This window comes from Aotus nancymaae, unplaced genomic scaffold (genome assembly GCF_030222135.1).
Source record: "Aotus nancymaae isolate 86718 unplaced genomic scaffold, 86718_ANA_hifiasm-v0.15.2.pri h1tg000022l_1, whole genome shotgun sequence".
Taxonomy (NCBI): Eukaryota; Metazoa; Chordata; class Mammalia; order Primates; family Aotidae; genus Aotus; species Aotus nancymaae.
Window position 1 is genome coordinate 22,385,617 of NW_026988435.1, and position 17,519 is coordinate 22,403,135.

At 39.0% G+C, this 17,519-nt stretch overlaps 1 protein-coding gene across 2 annotated transcripts in view; it reads left to right on the forward strand.

Moving 5' to 3' along the window:
* Window positions 1-17,519, forward strand: part of CXADR (CXADR Ig-like cell adhesion molecule) — a 64,408-nt gene that overhangs the window by 18,950 nt on the left and 27,939 nt on the right. For both annotated transcript variants that reach the window (XM_012444759.3, XM_012444758.2), the window contains exons 2-3: window positions 7,047-7,213; window positions 11,588-11,792. In XM_012444759.3, the coding sequence (XP_012300182.1) occupies window positions 7,047-7,213; window positions 11,588-11,792 (372 nt within the window). The remainder of the gene's footprint in view (window positions 1-7,046; window positions 7,214-11,587; window positions 11,793-17,519) is intronic.

Here is a 17,519-nt window from a genome sequence, read left to right on the forward strand (position 1 = left end):
CTGCCATAACAAAATACCATAGATGCCTTAAACAATAGAAACTTGTTTTTTCACAGTTCTGGAGTCTGGGCAGTCCAAGATTAAGGTGCCAGCAAATTTGGTTTCTCGTGAGGGCCCTCTTCCTGGTTGGCAGACAGCTGGCTTCTCCCTCTGTCCTCACGTGGCAGAGAGAGTGCTCCAGTGTTTCCTTCTCTTATAAAGGTGTTAATTCCATCTGTTCTGGGCTCCACCCTATGGCCTCATTTAACCTTAATCACTTCTTAAAAGCCCTACCTCTAATACAGTCACATGGGGGTTAGGGATTCAACATATGAATTTTGGAAGGGACATGATTTAGTCCACCACTGTCCCCCCAAAATTATTTTTATTATATTAGTATATTTATTAGTATACATTATTATATGTTGAATGTTACGTTATTTTTGAAAAACCTAATTGGATTCTGTGATTGTATTTGCTGTCAGGTGAATGGAACTAAACCTGAAGGTGGCAATGTTTAGTCATACTTCTATTTATATGAGAGAAAGTCAGTGTTACTACCCAGAAGCCAAATTTTAGTCACATCTTTTTTGCTGGAGAGGACTGGTTCTACCTGTTATATTTGCCCTCACTCTTTTTCTGAGGTAGATGAGCTTGAATTTCTTACTCTGATTTTCCTGCCTGTTGTTGGACATCTAGGTTGTTTTCAGATGTTTTTTGTTTCAGAGTGCATCAGTGAATAATATCCTTGTACATAGGAGCTGTTCACTTATGAGAGTTCAGCTGCAGTTCCTAAAAGTGGGTTAGCACATTGACTTTTCACAGGTCTTCTACTGTGCTGGCAATAGGTTGTACTGATTTACTTTCCATGTTGCCACGGTTTCCAGCACTTTTGCCAACATTGGCTTTATTGAATCTTTTTAATCATTGTCAGTTTTATATTTGAAATATGATGTTACATTATTTTAATTTTTATTTCTTTAATTACAAATGTGGTTGGGTATGCTCTTGTTAGTCTTTTTAAAAAATAGACTTTATGGCCGGGCGCGGTGGCTCACGCCTGTAATCCCAGCACTTTGGGAGGCCGAGGCGGGTGGATCACGAGGTCAAGAGATCGAGACCATCCTGGTCAACATGGTGAAACCCCGTCTCTACTAAAAATACAAAAAAAATTAGCTGGGTACGGTGGCTCGTGCCTGTAATCCCAGCTACTCAGGAGGCTGAGGCAGGAGAATTGCCTGAACCCAAGAGGCAGAGGTTGCGGTGAGCCGAGATCGCGCCATTGCACTCCAGCCTGGGTAACAAGAGCGAAACTCCGTCTCAAAAAAAAAAAAATAGACTTTATTTTGTACAGCAGTTTTAGATTTATAGCAAAATTGAGTAGAAAGCACAGAGTTCCCCTATACCCCCTTCCACCACATACCACAGTCTCCTTTACTTGTCAACACGTTCCCCACCAGAGTGTACCTTTGTTAGAATGGGTGAACCTGTATTGACATATCATTATCACCTAGAGTTCATAGTTTACATCAGGGTTCACTCTCTGGGTTTGAACAAATTTATGACATGTAGCCACCATTGTAGTATTATACAGAAGCGTTTCCCTGCCCTAAAAATCCTGTGTTCCACCTATTCTATCTACCCTTCCCTCTTTCCCCTGCAGCCATTGATTTTTTTACTGTCTCCATAGTTTAGCCTTTTCCAGAATATCATATTGTTGTAATCATACAGTGTGTAGCCTTTTGAGCGTGGTTTTTTTCACTCGGTAATATGCATTTGCATTTAAGTTTCCCCCATGTCTTTTCATGACTAGAGTATGCATTTTTGACTTGGTATGCAATCCTACAGAAGTAATACTGTGTTCTTTTCTAAACAGGAGGTACTTGATGCCCATTTGTTCTAGTGAAGGTAATTTTGATTATTTGATTAAGGTGATGTCTACCAGATTTCTTCATTGTGAAGTTCATAACATTGCCAGCCTTCTAGAAGAATAGCTTCTTTCATTATCTCCAGTTTGTTTCCAGTGTTATAGTGGAAACAGATCTTTTAAGGCCTTAGTAGGAGGTGACATCAAGGGCTAAAAAAATACTCTTTGATGAACTCATGTCACTTTGATGCTCAGATATAAGTCAGACTGTGCAGAAGAGAAGTTCTAAAGGACCAAGTGATTTAGAAACTGGAGCTAAGAAAAGCAAGCAGAAAACTGGGAAATGTTATTTCAGTCACTGCCAATATGGGATGTGGTTCAGTCTGTTTATTTATATAATAGGATCCAGTGCTGTGTGCTTATTAACTAGACTCTGCAAATACTTGTAACTTAATAATGTGCTGCATATTTTATCACATCCTGAATATAAATTTGGATAAAATCATAAGATTTGATATTTGATTTACTTTTTAAACAGCATTTGAACCTGCAAATAGTTTGCAAGTTAAATTATAAATCTATTTGCTGCATTAATAAAATTGGGCAGTATTAGGAAAGATGCCCAGGGACGCTGCATGAGACCAAGTGTCTGTCTTTTGTCTTATATAATTTGTGTCTGTTGCATACTTCAGCACTTGAAAAACTATGCCTCTGTGAAAAGAGGCCCTTCAGTGTTGCTAGGAAACCCAGGAAGTGTTTTATATGATCTCAAGATTTTAATTTATTTCTAGTGCAACACAATGAAGAGGAATTGAAGGTTTTAACCATTTTTTGGGAAAAAAAAAACCTGAAAGTCATTAAAAAATCATTTAAAAATACCATTAGCAGTGCGCTCATTTTAAAAATCTCAGAATAAAGCAGAATAAAGCAGAAAATCCTTAAAATCTTAATTCTCAAAAGTAATTGTTGTTAACAGTTTGACATATATCTTTTTATTTTGTTACACATATATAACTATTTTATGGCAGTCTTTTAAAATTAGTTTTTATGTATCAAACCATAAAGAAAGATAATATGAAAACTAAGTTGTATTTTATTTTGATCACTTTGTATAGTATATGTACTAAGAGCATGAATTTGGGGGTTGTCAGCTTTTACAAATTTAGATGTCTAATTGAAGTTATTTAACTATTTTTTTGAGACAGAGTCTCACTCTGTTGCCGGGGTGGAATACAGTGGTGCGATCTCAGCTTACTGCAACCTCCACCTCCTAGTTCAAGTGATTCTCCTGCGTTAGCCTCCCGAGTAGCTGGGACTACAGACACATGCCACCACACTTGGCTAATTTTTCTATTTTTATTAGAGACGGGGTTTCACCATGTTGGCCAGGATGGTCTTGAGCTCTTGACCTCATGATCCACCTGCTTCGCTTCCTGAAGTGCTGAGATTACAGGTGTGAGCCACTGAGCCTGGCCTTATTTTACATTTCTAGTTGATTTCTACAAAATGAAAACTCTAAAAGCACACAGTAACCAGGAAGTTTTCATTGTTATTATTTGCAGTTTTTCATTCTCACTTATATATTCTTAGCTCCATATTTGAACTATTTCTTGATTTGTTTTGGAATGAGATTTTCATTTTTAAGTGTACTTAGGTTATTCTTAATCTTATTTGATGCATGAAGTATTACTAACCAAACTAAATTTATAAAATTGATCAAATTTATAATGCACTCACCAGTTCTTTTCTACTATGTGCAAAGAACTACAGCAGAGATAGAGGTAGCCGGAATTTCTTCCAGCCCTAATAGAGCTAATGATTCAATAGTAAATCAGAACATGCATTTTAAAAGGTCCTAGAAATACAAGGTAGTATAGGAAGAAGAAAAGTTTCTGAACATCTAGAAGATGTGACAAGCCAGGCACAGTTGCTCAGTTCTATAATCCCAGGACTTTGGGAGGCTGAGACAGGAGGATTACTTGAGCCTCAGGAGTTAGAGACCAGACTAGGTAACATAGTGAGACCCCATCTCTCAAAAAAAAATAAAAGAAAAATGAAATAGAAGGTGCGACACAACTCTGGATGCTACTAAGTCAATAAAATTTATTTAGAAAAAAAAATTCCAAGGCAACATATGCTGAGTAAGTGATACAGAGGGTAGAAAGTAAAGTACAATCAGCATTCATAGAGAAGGAAAGAAAAATTATGGTAGGGTAGAGAGGCAGAAATGCCTTAATGAATGAGGTAAGAATGAAATTATTAGAAATAATAGAGTTTATTTAGGTTAAATAGGAGAAACATTTGAAGTTATACACATAAATACCAAATCATATCCTTTTAAATAGAAACGTGGGCATGAAATGGAGGCCAGACTAGTTGGACTTTCGGGCTGGATCGGTAGGTTTGGATGCTGTCTCTTCAGTATTTGCTGGGTAACAAACCAACTCAGACTTCAGAGGCTTAAAACAAAATCATATATTCATGATCCCGTGGGTTGCTGGTTAGACTAGGCTAGGATGGAAAATTACGGGCTCAACAGTGGGGCTGCAGAGAGCTGGTCTGGACTAGGGCTGAGTGTTCTAGGGTTGGCCAGAAACCTCTGTTGCCCATGTGGTTTGTTCACACAGTGGCAGGTGACCAAGGAGGAACAGTGGGTGCAGCAGGGGTTCTTGAGGCCTCACCCTGGGACTGTAGCGGTTATTCCTGCCACATTCTGTTAGTCAAAACTGGGCCAGCCTAACGTTTAAGGGAGGAGGTGCAGATAATTTGTATCCCAATTTAAATTTATTTCAGGAGGGCATTTACATGTGATTGAAATCTTACAATGGTACCTAAATGTAAATGGTTTTTAATATAACCAGAATTTTCTTTAGTTCTCAATCTATTGGCTTTGACTTTATTAAAATTTTATTACAACTGAGAGTCTGTGTATATTAAGCTTATTTTAGGACTAATGGAAAGAATCATGCAGTGACTAATAACTCTTAATTTTGGTTTGTTCTATCAAAATTTATTGAAAAACAGCATCAAGATAGTCACTGTGGAGAATCAGGACTTTGGGTTGATTTACTCTTAATTTTGTTTTAATGTGTTTATTTTTTTGGTGGGAGCAGGGGAAAGGGAGAGGAAGAGAGAAGCAGGCCCCATGCACCAACCATATCTTAGTGCTTAGGGCCTCTTCCAGGTCATCATCCAGCTCTGAAGGCTGTCAGAGTCAGGTGACATAGGTCCAAATAGTAGAGCTACTCTTCAACAGAAAGTGATGAAACTTACAGTTATGCATACTTTAGATGTTTGAGTTTATACTTAAGAAAATATTGAGTAATCACAAGTAAACCATAGATGTGACAAACTAGTGCTGCACATACTTTTATAGTATGAATAGGAAAAAAGTTTTATGTGATTTTTCACTTACAGACTAAATTTGCATTTTATTTTTTATTTTTTGAGACGAAGTCTTGCTTTGTCACCCAGGCTGGGGGGCATGATCTTGGTTCACTGTAGCCTACACCTCTTCGATTTAAGCGATCCTCCTGCCTCAGCCTCCCAAGTAGCTGGGTAGGTGCTATGAAGTCAACTATTTGGGAAAAAAAAAAAAAATTTTTTTTTTTTTTTGAGATGGAGTTTTGCTTTTGTTGTCCAGGCTGGAGTGCAATGGCATGATCTTGGCTCAGTGAAACCTCCACCTCCCAGGTTCAAGCAATTCTCCTGCCTCAGCCTCACGAGTAGCTCGCATTACAGGCATATACCACCATGTCCTGCTAATTTTGTATTTTTTGTAGAGATGGGGTTACACCATGTTGGTCAGACTGGTCTTGAACTCCTGACCTCAGGTGATCCACCCACCTTGGCCTCCCAAAGTGCTGGGATTACAGGTGTGAGCCACCATGCCCGGCTGTAAATTTTTTTTTTAATTTTCTTTTTTTTTCATAACATTCTTGGAGTAAAATTTTTAAAAGATACGTAAATTGACAGTGTTTCTTTCTTTTTGAATTATCCTTATCAAAACTTATCGCTTAGAAATATTTTTAAGCATTCAATAGAAGGTTATAGAATTAAATCTAATACAAATTTAAAGAAGCCTTGGCAGAAACTGTCACAATTGATCAGCATATACCCTGCTGACAGTGACTTAGTTCCCAGTGTTTGTGGTAAGCATGAATTAGTGTAGCCTTGAATTTGTATGACATGACTGACCGTATTAGTCCATTCTCACACTGCTGCAAAGAAATACGTAAAACTGATAATTTATAAAGAAAAGAGGCTTAATTGGCTCCGCAGGCTGTACAGAAAGCATGGCTGGGAGTCCTCAGGAAACTTACAATCATGGCAGAAGGCGAAGGGGAAGCAGGCACATCTTACATGGCCAGAGTGGAGAATGGGGAGGTGCTACAAACTTTTAAACAACCAGATCTCTTGAGAACTCACTCAATATCATGAGAACAGCAAGGGGGAATTCTGTCCCCATGATCCAGTCACCTCCCACCAGGCCTCTCTTCCAACATTAGGGATTACAACTCAACATGAAATTTGAGCAAGGTCACAAATCTAAAATATATCACTCACCTTTCAGAGATTCTAGCCGAATTCGGTTTAAACATCTGTTTGCATCTAGAAACCCTCCACTAGTAGAAACTTATATAATGTCAGGAAGTTCAGTGTTCTTTAATGGAATTGTATCAAATAAGATGATACAGTGGCTGGGCACAGTGGCTCATGCCTGTAATCCCACCACTTTGAGAGGCCGAGGTGGGCGGATCACGAGGTCAGGAGATCGAGACCATCCTGGCTAACACAGTGAAACCCTGTCTCTACTAAAAATATAAAAAATTAGCTGGGCATGGTGGTATGCACCTGTACTCCCAGCTACTCAGGAGACTGAGTCAGGAGAATCACTTGAACCTGGGAGGCTGAAGTTGCAGTGAGCTGAGATCACGCCATTGCACTCCAGCCCAAGCAACAGTGTAATACTCTGTCTCAAAAAAAAAAACAAAAATGATGATACTCATTGTGTCATTGTACTTTGACAAACACACAAATTAAAAACTGGGCATCTCTGAGTGTGGACTCCATTCCTCTGGACCCAAACCCTGTCCTGTATCCCTCGCATCTGTGTGGTGCTTCTGAATGGCTGCAGGGCGCTGTGTGTGCTGCCATTATAATAGCAAATGCTTAGTCCCATGTACATTTCTTTCTCTAGATTTCACCAGAAGTTTGAGTATCACTACTCCTGAACAGATGATTGAAAAAGCCAGAGGGGAAACTGCCTATCTGCCATGCAAATTTACGCTTAGTCCTGAAGACCAGGGACCACTGGACATCGAGTGGCTGATATCACCAGCTGATAATCAGGTGGTGGATCAAGTGGTAAGTTTGATATATCCTTGCTCACTTAGCAGCTGTCTGTGCAACTATCTGATGTGTCCATCACCTTGCCAGTCACATGAATGGGCTGCAGGGAACTAGGAAGGAAGCCCCCTACTTCTTAGGCTTATGGTCTGGGTGAGGAAGGCAATTCATCTGGTAGAAATTGAGGACACATATGTAATGGAGGGAAATGGATAATGAGTGGCCTAAGGTTACAGAAGAGGAAAAGGTCACTGGAGTTCTTAGAGAAGGTTCAGGGAGGAAGAGGAACTTATGAAAATTCTGACAATCTGGATTTGAGACAGGGAATAGCAGAGGCCTAGACGGAACAGGCATGATGCTGAGACAGGAATGTGTGTCATGTGTTAAGAGATGGCAAATAACTAACTGTGCTTTGTTATTAAATGTTAGACAGAATTGACATTTTTACACAAGGATTCTGTCAGCAGTAGAAGGGTCATTAGCTATAGTGTAATAAGTACATAGTATTACCATCTATTTTCCTTATTTTTTCAAGTTAAATATCCTGTACAATGCATTTCTTAAAAAACAAAATCAAGTCTTTTTAAATTAATTTTTTTCTTTGACTTTAAAACTTCCTAGCATAAAAATGAAGTCTTTAGAGCAAAAATCATCTATAAAATACTTAAAAAAAATTAAAATATTGTTTCAGTATTTTCCCTAATCAAAGTAATAAGAGTTTAATGTGGAAAACTTGGAAAGCCAAAAGTAGCACAGAGGAGGAAACGTGCCTAGTGATCTCATCTCTTAATATATACGTCATATTTTGCCTTTTAAATTATTCCAGAATACTTTATTTAGAATGTTGCACATTGGCTTTGTCTGTCACATTTAACTTAAAAAAATGTTAATACATTATATTAGATAGGGACAGAGGAAAACAAGTCCAAATATTTAGGTAAATATAGTAATACATATATTTGGAAGAGAAATTTTATATGTATTTATTCATGTAAGAGAAGGGGATATTTAAAAGTGGCAAGTTACATTCTTCCATTTAATGGCTGAATCAGTGCAGTTAGGTAATTCATATTTTTGGCAAATCCAGTCAGTTTGCCCTTAAAGTTTATCTGAAGGAAATAATTAAGGTGATTCCTCAAGTTGTGAGTAACTAGAGCCACCCCCTGCAAGGATGTAACCTCTTCCCTGATTCTGCTACCAGAATTTCCTTCTGGTTCCCTAAGCAAAATAAATCGAGCCTGACTCATTTTATCACTCAGCCCTGTTACCCCGTTCGCTGTCTCTCTTACCTCCCCCGAACCCCCGCCCTTCCCACCTTCTCTCCCTTCTCTCTCTGGAGGTGCTGGCACCTAGAGTACAAGCTCCTATCTGAGGTCCTGCAGTTCCCCGTTCTTGTGCCAGTGCAATGCCTGTCCCCTTTTAGAGCCTAGGACTTTGATCCCCTGCTTAAGATAGGGAAAGCCTTGGATGCATATGGAGAGCATGGGTTTTTAGTGCTTCTGGTGAGTGAAGCTTGTGACAAGGTGCATGTAGAGACCCAGAGCACAGTGTGCCCTGAGCCATTAGTGTGTCTGTTAATGAGAAGAGAACCTCAAGTCTTCCATGCTGAGTGAGAGGCATGGCTTTGCTGTCTACAGGAGTTTTAAAATAAATGTGAAACTAGGACTGGACTTTGAGTGGCCATTTCTGTGTTAAAAATCTAGCTTCTGACTTAAAACACAGTCATATCAGGCCAAAAGAAAGGTAAAAGGGTTAGGGAGAGTTTGATGCAGAAGAGGATGTATGCATATGTACAATTTAAGCTACATATGTTAACTGAGCCCCTATTTCAATATATTTCAGCTAGTAGACAGAATGGTTAAAAACTAGGAATTGAAAGACTGAGCTGGAGAAATTTGCATTGTTATTCCTTGTGATCTCTTTAATCAGCAGTTACTGTACACTGTGTGCTTGGGCAGTATTTTATATACTTTAATTTTATATACTTAAAATAGCGTAGTAAGTTGAGAATTATTATACACATGAAAGGAGGAAAGAGAGGCCCAGAGATTTTCATGCCCAGAGTCACATAGCTAGCAACAAATGCAGTTGGGATTTAAACCCAGTTCACTGACTCTCACACCTGAATTGTCCTGTGCTGCTTCCCATGTTTCATAAACCTGTTTCCTCATATGCAAAGTAGGAACAGATATACCTAACAACCCAGGGTCATTATAAGAATTCAGCGAAATACTGTATGCACGAGCATTTTCTAAGCTTGTAAGTGATATTGAGATGATAGTTATGTACTGTGCCAAGTTAAATGGATCTGGTTTGCACCTTTGTTGTGTGACTTGGCAAATGCTGATCAGTGAGAGCCTCTGCTTTCCTCAGCCTAAATGTTCAATGTGGACGATGCCATCATCCTTGCGGGATTGTGAAGGGGAGTCAGTGAAGACATGTAAAACTGCATGGTAAATTCCCCATTTCTTAACTAATATTTATAACATTGTTTTCTGGGAAGATATGAAGATAGCTTATAAAATAACCAACAGTGGCCAGGTGCGGTGGCTCACACCTGTAATCCTAGCACTTTGGGAGGCCGAGGCGGGTGGATCACGAGGTCAAGAGATCGAGACCATCGTGGTCAACATGGTGAAACCCCGCCTCTACTAAAAATACAAAAAATTAGCCGGGCATGGTGGTGCGTGCCCGTAATTCCAGCTATTCAGGAGGCTGAGGCAGGAGAATTGCCTGAACCCAGGAGGCGGAGGTTGCGGTGAGCCGAGATCGCACCATTGCACTCCAGCCTGGATAACAAGAGGGAAACTCCGTGTCAAAAAAAATAATAACCAACAGTGGCAATGTAGCTTATTTCTCAAGCCCCCCTTAAAAGACTCTTAAGGTGTGTGTGGAGCATAATGAGCTACTGGAAGTACAACAGATTGAACTCTATGACCTTTCACAACAGATGAATCAACTACTTTTTTTATTTATTTAACAAACTGGTATTAAGCACAACCTAGATGCACACAGTTCATATATAAATTAAAGATCTTTGGTGGGTTAGGATGGGGTCAGTGTGGTTGGGAAGGAGATAACACAGAAGAGAACCCAAGTTCCTCCACTCAGGAAGTTTCCACAGAATAAACCTAGAAAACTGTATTCTTGGATGACATTTATTCTGATTATACTGCCCGTAATTAGCACTCAGGTAAAATAAATTATCTGTAGGATACAGGCCGTAGTCGTGTTTCCTGATTATTATTTGAGTTTTGGCATCACTGCTCTTTGGACCATGGGTCTCATAACCAGAATGAAGAGATTAGCAAATACGAAACATTATAAAATGTGTTAAATTAATGTTAGAGATTGTTAGAGATTATTACTACAGTTCTCTTCCAAGAAAATATTCCAAACACAGATTTTGTTTTCCCTCTAAATCATCCAGCCTTTAGTAATTGCCATCAAAGGCTATAAGCATGGTTCAGAAAACTCAGTGGATTAGGCAAGGGTCTTTGCTTTAGTTACAGAATATTCTTCAAAGTTCTTGTTAATCTGGGTACACATATCTTAAGAGGTTTATTGTATGATTTTATCTGTTAGAGTCTAGAACCCTTAAGTAACTCTTAACTTAGTATTATGACCAAACAAAGTTTTTTTTTGTTAGGTTCCACAGACAAATTATGATAAGCCTTTTTTTGGGGGCAGGGAGCAGTAGGTACTTGATTTTGTTACAGCTCATTGGCAAGCTGCAGCCTCAGAGGCAGTTGAAAAATAGTCTATCAGAATCAGCAAGCCAGGCACGGTGGCTCACACCTGTAATCACAGCACTTTGGGAGGCCGAGGAGGGTGGATCACTTGAGGTCAGGAGTTCGAGACCAGCCTGGCCAACATGGTGAAATCTTGTCTCTACTAAAAATACAAAAATTGCTGGGCGTGGTGGCACATGCCTGTAGTCTCAGCTACTAGGAAGGCAGAGGGAGAGAAGTGCATGAATCCGGGAGGTGGAGGGAGCCGAGATTGCACCATTCATTGCACTCTAGCCTGGGCCACAGAGCCAGACTCTGTCTCAAAAACAAAACAAAACAAAATGAATGAACATATCTGTGTTCTTCCCAATCTTATTAAATTGCTCTCTAGTACAGTATAGGGCTTTTCTACTTTATCCTGCTGGGTCTTTGTTTCCCCATTAAAAATGGAAGTTTGGGACTGTACCCAAGGATCACATTGATTCCTTTCCATTTATTTCATTCTGTGATTTGGATACTTTTAGGTTTCCCCATAATACTGTGTTCTTTTTCTTTTTGAGGGGAGGATTGTGTAGCAGTAGGTGTATCCAGAGCTCCTTTAAGAGACAATTTTTTTAAGTCTGTCAGTTTTTCCTCCTGTCTAATTTTGGCTTTCTTTTAGATTATTTTATATTCTGGAGACAAAATGTATGATGACTACTATCCAGATCTGAAAGGACGAGTGCATTTTACGAGTAATGATCTCAAATCTGGTGATGCATCAATAAATGTAACGAATTTACAACTGTCAGATATTGGCACATATCAGTGCAAAGTGAAAAAAGCTCCTGGTGTTGCGAATAAGAAGTTTCAGCTGGTAGTTCTTGGTAAGTTATTTTTATTTGTGTTAATGGGTTACTGAGTAAGAGGTTGATTAGTCATAGTACTATAGTAGCAGCATTTGTATAAGACAAAGCTTAATTTTTTAGAATAACAATTTTAAACACTTGAAGTACTTCTATGTTGGGTAACATCAAATATAAAACTAGCTTTTGTTTTTGGATAAGAAAAGTAAGAAGTGATCAGCTTCTTTGTGAAATTCATAAGAGTTTGAAAATCAGTGAAGGAGTATTGTGGTATGGAGGAAGAACCCTAAGCCAGGAGTTAGATCTAGGGTTTATTTCCTTGGGCCTCAGCCTACCATTTGGCATTAAACCTATCAGATCCCATTCAATTAAAAAAATGTTTGTTATGTGTGCTATAGCTTTTACCCATATTACCCAAACAATAAATACTGTTTTTATGATGAATAATTTGAGCACTTTGAATGGAGGTAAAGAAATACGGAAGAAGGAATATTGAATTCAAGTTAAGGCCATTAGTCATCACATAGTTATTTAAACTTCTTGGCATCATTGTTTTTTTATCATCAAAGTGAGTAGATGAGACATTCACTGTGATATCTTTTAGCTCTCTCTATGATAGTTAAGAGGGAGATAGTGTAAACTGCTTTGTAAACTGTCAGACTGCCACTTTATTATCCTTCTTTAGATTCTGTGATGTCTACAAGCACTCTTAATCCCTTTAAATTGAGAAACTGAAAGCTAATAGTTGGTAAATATACTTCTAAAACCATACTGTGGTGAACTTTACACAAATGGCTACCATGCAGAAAAACACAGCTGTGTAGCTATTTTATGACAGTAAATTCCCCTGTTCTCATGTTTTAGGGGACACTTGGGGATTGACTTTTCATAGGAAAAGCTGATTCCTAGAATTGTCTAGCATGACTGGAAATAACTGATTAGGGCAGGCCTCCCATATCAACATTTACCTCATTCCTTCTGTTTAGAGAACTGATTAGGGGTAGGGTAGAATATTCTAAAGAATACTCTTTATTTTTGTCTTATTTTATCTTATCTGAGATGGAGTCCTTGTTGCCCAGGCTGGAGTGCCGTGTCACAATCTCTGCTCACTACAGCCTCCTCCTCCTGAGTTCAAGCAATTCTCCTGCCTCAGCCTCCCATGTAGCTGGGATTACAGGCATGCACCATCACGTCTGGCTAATTTTTGTATTTTTAGTAGAGATAGGATTTCACCATGTTGGCCAGGCTGGTCTTGAACTCCTGACCTCAGGTGATCCACCCACCTTGGCCACCCAAAGTGCTGGGATTATAAGAATACTGTTTAAAGAGCAATGTTCAAGATGGCTTGGGCACCCAACACTTAACTACTCCTCCTAGGAGTAGACCTAGCACTTAACTACTTTTCCTAGAAACTAGGAACAAGAGTGGGGATTTTTGTGTACCTTAATGGTAAATTCATGGGTTGTCTTGGTAGATGAGACAGTCATCTGCCGGCAGCATCGAGTGAGCACCTGAAGGGATCCTGGTGAAATGCATCATTCTGAATCACACTAACTAAAAATATTTCTTGTGGTGTAGAAGGGAATCTAAACAATAAGGAACCAGAAAAAGATATATGGTAATATTGGAAATTCGAACTTTCTGTGACTTCATTGAGTAAACATGGAGTAGCTTTCCTTTTTTATAAATGTATAAGCCAATAAAAGATTAACACCTGGTCTGAATTCTTACCACAGACCCAGGAATTCCTGAGATTATAACCCTGACTATACTTTCTTCTAACACTGCTCTCCAGAAAGTATTGAGTTGGAAGATGTATACACAATATTAACTGGTCCATGATATATGAAGCAGAAGATACTTGATTATCAGAATTATTTATTGTGAAACCCCTGTTTGATGGGACAGGTACACTGGGATGAATGGGGTTGGCACATATTCCCAGAAGAGTTGTGGCAAGCATATTTGTGTGTTTGTGTATTGTCTGGATCCTGTGGGACCAGCTTCAGGGTCACATTTGCAGTTCTCGACTGAAGAGATCATTACAGCATACAGCAGCACATATCCCAAAAGGAACCTGAGTTGGGTGGCAGGGATAGCACATAATGTGGCTCAGTGCACTCATGTCAGGAGCCATGACTGCCCAGCAGTAGGAATGGCCTTTTTACATAAAACTTCCAACCCCAGCATCTCATTCCTTAGAATGGATAAGTGTGAAGCATTGACATAGTTCATCCTGAGTCACTCCTTTTATAGCCAAGTGAGCCTCGAATTCAAACCAGGGAGAGAGAAAAGGGATAAATTGGGGATGAGAGGAGAAAGCAGGGAAGTCATTGCTGAAGAGAAGTAAGGATGACTGGTACTCTGATCTGGGCAAGGTTGTGTCAGAGCCAGAGGATTTCTTGTAGCCCTTTTTTCCATGTTTTTAGATGAGTCATGACTGCTGCTGGGAGAAACCACCAGAATTGTATTCTCTTGAAGGTGAGAATGGGATGAAGCTTATCTATTAGTTTTGCCTGGAAATTCTGCCTGGATAATCTGGGGCAAAAGATAAGATGAAGTGCCCTCTAGTGACCCAACTGAGTGGTGGTCATTGGAGCTCATTCGATTCACTGGTAGTGGCTCTGCCTAATGCTTTGGTTATTTTGTGGGAAATCTGAAGTAGTTGCCATCATGGCATTCACAATGTAATGCCAGTTCATTCATTGAGCTTGTGTGTTATATGGCCATTCACCCAGACAGATGACTGTTAGTCTTCTGGATGTGAGGGGAAGCATGTTGCTATAGCTTGCTCCATTGCCATGCCTGCCTTGCTCTTTCAGACACAGCAAAAGCGTATGTGGATGCAGCTCAGTAAAGAAGCAGCGGAAGTGGGAAATGATAACAAAGAGAATTGATAGAAGGTTACTATTGTGGCCACATATCACCCTGGAGCTCTGAAAGGGCCTGTTTATTGAAACCTTTTGATATAAAGAGACAGAGTTGTTTTGAAGAACAGAACATGCACAGTTAACATTCCTGGACATATGTGGCTACTCACACTGCAGCGTGCCACCAGATCACAGTGGCAACAGTAAGTGTAGCGGCTCAGTCATCACTGCCTTTAAAGGTCCTAAGGGATTTGCAAACCACTGATTCAGGGCAGGTCCCCTCACTACTTTTTATTTTGAAATAATTTTTAGTTTTATAGAAACGTTGCAAAAATACTAGGAAGCTTCTGAGAGTAGACCCATCATCTCATTTCCCCTAATGTTAACATCTTACAAAATCATAATTATCAAAACAAATAAATTAACATTGATAGAATACTATTAACTAAATTACAGACTGGATTTGAATTTTACTGTTTTCCAGTAATGTCCTTTTTGTACTAGGATTGCATCTAGAATCCACACTGCATTTATATCTCCTTAATCTCCTCCCGTCATGTTCGGGGGCACATGATATCATGTCTTATTATTAATCGTAATCATTTACTTTAGGTTTTATCTGATGGGTTTCTCCACTCTAGAGTTATTATTTTTCCCTCTGTAATTAAAAACTTTCTTGGGGGAAATACTTTGAGACTATGTTGTTTCTCATTTAAACATTTGCCTTTTGATTTTAGCATCTATTGATAGATTTTTCCTGGAGTCAGGGTATTTTTGAACTAGTCAGAAATTGTATTTCTTGGAAGGATGACATCATGATAAAAGCATTTCTTGTCTCATGTAGAGATTTAGAGTGTACTTCCCGTAGACGGTATAGGCCACTAGCATGGAAAGATGATGCAGTAATACATGTATAGAGCAGAGCATTACTAAATTGATGGGATACCATGTCCAACTTCAACTCGATAGTCACTTACCCTTATCTGAGAAGGGCGATTGGTTCTGTTAATGATCATGTAGGCAGATGTTCTGAGGACAGTGGTCAGGTATGTGGGAAGCCCAGACCAAACATTTAGGGACAAGACTTTATTTGTGCTCTCTTTGTGGTTTTCTTCTGTTCCAGCAGGGTACCATAGGTTAAGAATTAATCTTCCTTGCGTATAGCCATTACTGGAAATTTTAAAAAAAAAGGATTAATCTTCCCCGTGGTATAATGGCTGGATGTTGGCATGTAAAACACTTGTACTTTCTCTTCCCAGTGGAAAGTAGGTGGGCCGCTCCAAAGTGTCACTCAGAAACCCATGTTGGTAGAATTTTGTTTTATTGTGGATGGTTATAGTGAGGACCTGAACTTCCTAGCAGCAGCTTTAAATAACTCTCCATTATTAGATATGTTTAGATATGTTGGTTATGTGGGAGAAAAGGGATACAGAAAGGATAAGGGTTAGAGTTAGAATACCATATTACCCATAGACGTTTGATGCACAAAGCATTGCATCAGTTACTCATTTGCTGCTAATTTATTCTAATAAAGGATTTATTGGTAGTTTGAAGAAATGGAAGAGAACAAGGCTTATTTCATTGAAGACTTTCAGGATGAAATAATTTGCAAAACTTATTTAAAAGTCCAACTGATATAGTCTCCAGAGCACCTGGTCAGTTTGAAAAGTAAACAGATTTGTTTGGAAAAATCAACAATGCAGTTAAATATGTCTGTTGACCCTTATTTTAAAAGTGTTAAGTAGTAACAGATGAAGGGGAATACAGTTCAATTTGTTAAGGAATTACTAAGGAGTAGGATCATGGTTGTCAGCCTTAGTTGAAGATACCCCACTGGATATGACAAATCGTGTTGAGCCAGTTTTGGGAAACAATTTGACAATTTCTTACACAGTTAAAACATTTACACTCACCATATGATCCAGCAGTTACTACGAAAAAGGAAAGCATATGCCAATGTTCACATGAGTGTTCAAGCAGTGTTCTTAATAGTGCAAAACTAAAATGCATTTACCTTTATTCATAGTAATGAAAGAATAAAAACCCATTCAGGACTGAAAAAAGGAAAATAAGCTTAAACTAAAAATGAAAGAAAGCAGTCTTGACATTTATCAGCCTGGAAGGACAGATACAGATAAAGTCAGCTGCAGAGTATATGGAAAACATTGTCTCTCCCAAGCCTGTAGAGCAGTAGCAAAGCATAGACTATTGCTGTCTTCCTAATGGTGCTCCCAGACCTACACTGCTGCCCATCCTCTACTGGAATACTCAATTACTAAATGGCCCTGCCTCCTGACAGCTCCCACTTCCTGTTTAATCCCCATTTCTCCTCATATCGCCTCAGAAACAGCTGATTGAGAGCTGGTGGCTACTTCCTTAGAACCTCCTCAGAATCCTTCAGCATCCCTGCTCTTGTCTAATGGCATTCTGTGGTTCCTTATAATGCCTTCCTCACTGTTCCATATGATTTTGAAAGACTAAACCCTTGCTGCTTGTCAGTTTGGCTAACAAGGCTTTAATAGTAGCCCCCAAACTGGAAACACAGTATTCATTAACAAGTGACTGAATAAGCAAACTTGTGTTATAATCATTCATTGAAATACTAAAATAACTACATATAAAATAGCATGGATCAATCTCAGAAACGGTATGCTGGATAAAAGAAGACAAACAGTATGTACTGTATTATTCCATTCATGTAATTCCAGAAGAACTAATCTATAGCAGTAGAAATCTGATCAGTTTCTTCTTGGGCCAGGGTTTTGGAGTCACATCTGTTGTAACTAGCATGAGGGAACTTTCTTCGGAGAGGGTTGGAGTGGTGCTTAATGGATATAGACCCATTTATTAAAAGTAATCAATGCACATGATTGACACC